Below are 6,061 nucleotides of genomic sequence, written 5' to 3' on the forward strand. Positions count from 1 at the left end.
AATTATCAGCATTATCTAGTTACGTTTGTGGAAAATATTTCCCATACCAAAGGCAAAACAGATAACGAAGAGCAGGAGAGTCCTACATGAATACTGTGAAGACAGAAGTTGGGTTGGAATAGGACGGCCAAACTTGATAGACAGGGCATGGAATGTGCCAAAAAGTACCCTACAGCGCAGGACGAAGGGCTAGGTAAAAGGGTTTAGGTAGGAATCCAGGCATCAGGTAGGAAGCCAGTAGATGATGAGGGGTAACTAGATCAAAACTCCAGCCAGTAGGGGTTTCCCACTATGTTGAGAGGATTTATAAGTCTTAAAAACTTTAATGTAACCTTGCAGAGACTATTTTTAAATTACAGTTTAATTCATAGGTATGCAGGCACTAGTTTGAGGAATACGGAGGCCATGTCAGCTGCAAGGGCAGCTTGTGTGAGCTCAGTACCAGGGGGGCAGTGGTTTGAGAGCCGTTTGCAGATTTTAGGCACAACCGATGTTACAGGTCAAATTGGTAATTTGGACGAGACCAGACTGCAAGACCATTTCTTGTCCTTAAACGATACTGCAGAGGTGGGTAAACCTTGTGTAGTGATCACATCAGACACTTTGCTTCAGTGCTGCTGGGGATCATGGGCCACTGCCGGTCATTTTCAAGGCTCAGACTGACAAGCAAGTGCCTTTACAGTATTCTCCCAATATACTATTCTGTGGGTATCAGAATATTCTAATCTTTAAAAAAGATTACTGGAATGAGGAAAGATGACATTTCATTCAACAGACAAGAAGGAAGCTACAGAAGATGGAGTTCTCACTGTTTAGAAAGGCATGGCCAAGATCAGCTACTGTCCAAACTGCACAGGCTGGCTTTAGAGGTACGGGTATGTTCTCTGTTAATGTGGTGGTCCTGCAGTCCAGTGCGTTTGAGCCAGGACTGACAACAGAAAGGCCACCGTCTTTCAAGAGTCTCCATCCCTTTTTGGGGTTGGGACACAAATGATCACAGGAAAACACACACAGGGGTCTAAATGAGGACAAAGTCTTTGTCCTGCCTACTGACACAGAAGAGCAAAGGGAAGGGCTGCCCATGTCCGTGTCCTCCTCCAGTCTGGTGTCCATTCCCATCAGGCAAAGAGCCCAGAAAAGGAAGAGGATGAAACCATCTTTTCACCATACTAGTGATGAACATTTTTCATACACAGTGAAAAATACAACAAGCAAAAATCCAAAAAGATAATAGCAATCGCATTTGTTAATAAGCCAAGCTCAGGTAGAGGGCAGTGACATTTGCAAACATTGCAAATTTAGATATGGAATGGCAGAGGATCCCAAGAAGACAGAAGAGTTGGTGAAGTATGACATATGTGAAGGATGGCTCCATCACAATTGCAGAAAAAAATGGAGAGATGGCTTTTTTGGTTGGAGGGGAACAACTTTTTTTTTTTCTTTCCAGTTTCTAAGATGTTTTTTTAATTAAATCGTGTTTTAATATGTATTGGTTATGTTTTATAAGTAAGTTTTATTTCTTTAGATGTTTAGACAAATTAGATCCATTTATGATTTCAAAACCTGCTCCAAGAGATCAAATTTGAAGTTTATGTTAATGCATTCCTGTTACTGAGGTCACACAAGACATACTATATGTTACTGCATGCTTCAATATACAAATCTACAAGTAAAATTACTAATTTTCTTTTAGGGTAATTTATGCCTTGCCATAATCTGTTTAGTTAAAGCAAAACACGTGGGTCCCAGATTTGCAGTTTGGTCAGTAGAGGTTTGAAGAGACAGGATTTCATTTGTATTTGATTTTTTATATGTATAAAATGCCTAAGGTTTTTTAAATTATATGTTGTTATAAATGACATTAATATTATAGTAATAAATGACAGAAAACAATTTCCAAAACTGTCCCATTATACCAAAGTTCACCCTATTTCAAACAAAACATCACTGAAACAAAACAAGGAAAGTATACACCCTTTGGAAAAAATGTATATCAAACAGGATTTAATTGTCTTTCTTCTGAATAGGGTATAGAGGCCAAAATACTTCTCCAAGATTTTTCAAGAATCCCCTATGATAAAATCCTCTAAATGGACTGTAGGCAGTGGGGCAATCGTGCCCAGGGACAGGGTGGCAGTGCTGGCAACTATAACCTTTCCGTTTGAACCATTCGTTGGAGGTCTGATTCACCAGCGCCAGATAACAGTGAAACATGGAATATCCTGCCAGGAGGAAAAAAACGAAGATCAGGAACCCAAGCATGAAGACGATTCTGGGGAAGGTCATGAAGAGGTGCTGCAGAGAGAATCCAAGAGTCATGTGTTATTAGATACCGCTCATGTTAGCGTTTCATATGGATGTAGCCATAGTGAGGTTCGATTTTTATTTATTTATTATTACTATTATGTGCTACTAAAAATGACTGCGTTAAAGTGTTACTCCAAAGTAACACTAGCACTAGCACACAGGGAAGATCATATAAGGGTCTCATACTACTATTTTGCTTAGAGAAAACCTGCTCATAGGGCTGATGAGTGTTTGGTTACACTAAGAGAGGGATAGCACAAACTCCATCAACAGCAAAAACTAGTGTTACTGCATCGACATCTGTCTTAACTCCCAAGGAATTACAACATCTATAAACCAGCTACTCATGAAGAAAGTAGAGATCTTAAATTTTAAATATCCTTACAAAATGTAATTTTAACCATTTGTGTGCACCAGGGCTGGATACCTGTATGACGAATGTTATCCCTGCAGACTGCTGTTGACCCTGCTCATCAATGTAGTGTGTATGCATGAGGCCAGAGCGCAGGACAGCATGGAACAGCATGTCTGCTGTCAGCAGTGCCATGTCACCTGCTATGGCACACACACTTAGCAGGTAAAGCAGGAAGTATCTAGTGTTCTGTGCACCAATGCAGTTATTTACCCACACACAGTGGTGGTCGTATCTCTGGACACATCGGTTGCAGAGCCCTGCACACAAGTATAACAATTTAAAGATTTTTATGTTTTAGAGAAAGGCAAGGTTAGAAATATGTGGAAGATGGTGAGGGACTCTGAACCAATGTGCATGGGCAGTTACTGGTGAAAATGAAATGCTTTTCCCAGTTATTGTCACAAGAAAGAATGTAAGAGCTACTGGATAATGTTATCTGAAAGCATCTAGATTCTGCATGGAAAGGTGCCAGCAATGTTCAGAAATGTAAGGTGAGATTTCACACATGTTCTGTGCAATTGTTTTTACTGTAATACTTACTACAGTGCTTAGACCTGGCCGGTTTCGTCAACTGACATGTTGGGCACACAATTCCCTCTTGAAACAACTTATCATCATATTGGTATACCTTCAGTAGTGTTGCATGGTTTTTCTTCGTTAGTGTACCTGAAGAGGCAAATAATGTATTGTTACCTCCTGATTTGGTATATTATGATGCACTAATGGTTTTATTTTGTTTACCTGGATCACTATGACAACAGAGGTAGAAGAAGCAGGATTTTATCACCAGGAGTGCATATGGAATACATGCATAAATCAACCTGGTGTCCATTTCCAAACAGAACCCAAAGACCTCGTATGAGAATTCTCCATATACAGCAACTTCAAGGATAAGGTGCAAGTAAATGAATAAGTTGTTTCTGTTGGAGGAAAAACATCCATATATATGAGGATATTTGTTTAAATCATACAAACAGAAACAGTAAGAAGCAGTAAGGTCACACAGAAATGTAACAAATAACATTTTACACAGATTAATAAAATTTTTGTGTGTGCTCTCATAAGGCCATCAAGTTACAAGAGACTCCGGACATTAGGAAATATCCTGCAAAGGAGTCTTGGCAAATAAGTGCAAGAATTGACTAATACAAACACATATTAAGGAAGATATGTGCCATATAACTTGGGATTTTGAACTGGATTGTCTGAATTTCAATGAGACAAATCAATTCTTATACATTGAGTAAGCTAGCAGATACTCATAGGTTCATCATACACAACATACATGAATGAATGTAATCATGGGAAATTTTCTTGAAATTCTCACCTCTGATGAAACAGTCTGTGCACACTCCTTTGGCAAATGTTTTGAATACATTGTGGAATCCATGGAGAAACAACCTAGGTCATTTTTCAGAAATTACTTCACAAAAATGTGTCCGATTATAATTAACTTTTCATTTCTACAAGGCTTAGAAGTGAACTGTAGTGGGTTTGTGTGCTTTGAGCCATGCTATTGACCATAACCGCCCTGGACAGGATAACAATATTTGCATTTTCAGTAGTGGGCAGATGCGCTTATCTAGTGAAACATAAATACATTCATCAGTATGACAATGCGTGCCCCCTGGAGCCTCGAACCCATGACCCTGGTGTTGCTAGCACTGGGCTCTACCTCTGCTGCCAGGTAAATTACAGTAACTATGATTACCTAACTGATGTCAGTTGAAAAAAATGACATGGAGGTAGTGGTTATTTCGAGGCTCATCCCTTGGACTGCAAGGTTCATTGCCACTTTGTCTGGTGGGAACATTTAAATATTTCAGTATTCTTGAATTTTTATTTTTCCATAAATCCATTTAATGCTTGAGATTTTTGAGAGTACAGCGCCACCCTGTACAACACTTGAGTATTACCTCGGTGATGGTGGTGTACAGCCGCCCAAAAGGAGTCTGTTGTTGTCCAGAGTACTTACAAACGAGAGCAATGCAGGTGAATACAACTACCACATAGATGCAAAATAGAGTCAGAAAGTCCATTTCTTGCCCGAAACACTGTAGAAACAGGAAAGCATGGTAAATAAAGCCAAATTTTCAGATTTGATCTTTTCTATTAGTTTCAGCTCTCAATGTACACTACGGAGCAAATGTGTACGAGATATCTAGCGGGTAAAATGACTTGAACAGCAAGTTAGCTGGCTAGTTAGCTAGTCTGTAAGCAAAGCTCTCCAACTTTTGCTAGCTAAAAATACAGCTTGACCAAATTTAACCAAATACAATTCATTCGTTTTTACGTATGCATCACAAAATATTTTTGGAATAACTAATTACAGTAATTGGCATGTGACCATCTTTTTACCTTTCGTCATGTGTACACCATCCTTATATCTATAATCGGGAGTGTATTTCCTCATGCCTTCTTATTCCTCGGTAGTAGTGACGAAAATCCACAGTTACACAACGTCAGAATAAAAGTCCCCAATCATGTTAAAACTTCTACTAATCATCTTGTGTATCATTTAAATAATTATTAATGATAATTAATGTTGCAGGTATTTAAACAATCACGTTACATTTGTGATATAGAAACCTTTAATATTTGGAGTTTTGACTCACAAAATAGCAGGAAGCATTTTCTGGGGTTTTCTTTTTCATGTTTTTTTCCTCACTTTATTTCACTTTATGTTGCAAAAATATATTCATATATTTCACATATTCATATAACATATTTATTATCCACTACTTATTAATGGGCTATATGTATTTTGTTGAAATGTATGTTTATACATAACAATGTGAAAACGTCTGCTAATTATGTGTTAATCTGACACTACTGTTTTGAGGGAAATGTAATTATTTAATTGCTTCCTGTTGTGATAGTGTATCAGGGCAATTCTAGATACACCTATACCAGTAGCCATCAATCCAGGCTCAGGTTGCTATGACCGATGCCTAGTTGGAGCTGCAAACAGTTATCATGTTACACAACTACTAAGAACCCTAGCAGACTGATGCCTTAAGAAACTACCAGCACAGAGAAAAAACCTTCAGGCACTTATTAAACAACGGACACAGAGTTCTTAAAAAGGTATGTGTGTATCTCTGCCTGGGCAACGTTATGTCATGGACCAATGGCAAACATTATGTTTGGGCTAACACGTCACATGCATTTCTTTGAGCACAACATCATTATTATGCCCAAATGTGACGTAACATGGTAAACAAACTGTTTAGTTTTTCAGCCTTGATGCATTTCGGTTTATCTGTCTTTCCTGTACTCAGCTATGTTTTAGAGGCTCAACATACACTTACCATCAAGAATTTTGGTCATAGTTCAGTA

The 6,061-nt window shown here is 38.4% G+C and overlaps 1 protein-coding gene and 1 long non-coding RNA gene across 2 annotated transcripts; one reads left to right on the plus strand and one right to left on the minus strand.

Moving 5' to 3' along the window:
* Positions 1–985: 985 nt before the first annotated feature.
* On the minus strand, positions 986–5,162 carry zdhhc4 (zDHHC palmitoyltransferase 4). The gene is made up of 7 exons (XM_077000291.1): positions 5,081–5,162; positions 4,639–4,776; positions 4,050–4,123; positions 3,464–3,642; positions 3,263–3,388; positions 2,735–2,979; positions 986–2,295 (listed from the first exon to the last, which is right to left on the minus strand). Exons 2-7 carry the CDS (start codon positions 4,759–4,761, stop codon positions 2,005–2,007), a joined length of 1,038 nt encoding a protein of 345 aa, XP_076856406.1. The 5' UTR covers positions 4,762–4,776; positions 5,081–5,162; the 3' UTR covers positions 986–2,004.
* LOC143510681 (uncharacterized) lies at positions 2,241–3,355 on the plus strand. Its single transcript, XR_013130051.1, has 2 exons — positions 2,241–2,373; positions 2,725–3,355. It is a non-coding gene; the product is annotated as an uncharacterized LOC143510681 (long non-coding RNA).
* Positions 5,163–6,061: the final 899 nt, after the last annotated feature.

Source organism: Brachyhypopomus gauderio, chromosome 3, assembly GCF_052324685.1.
Source record: "Brachyhypopomus gauderio isolate BG-103 chromosome 3, BGAUD_0.2, whole genome shotgun sequence".
NCBI classification, from domain to species: Eukaryota; Metazoa; Chordata; class Actinopteri; order Gymnotiformes; family Hypopomidae; genus Brachyhypopomus; species Brachyhypopomus gauderio.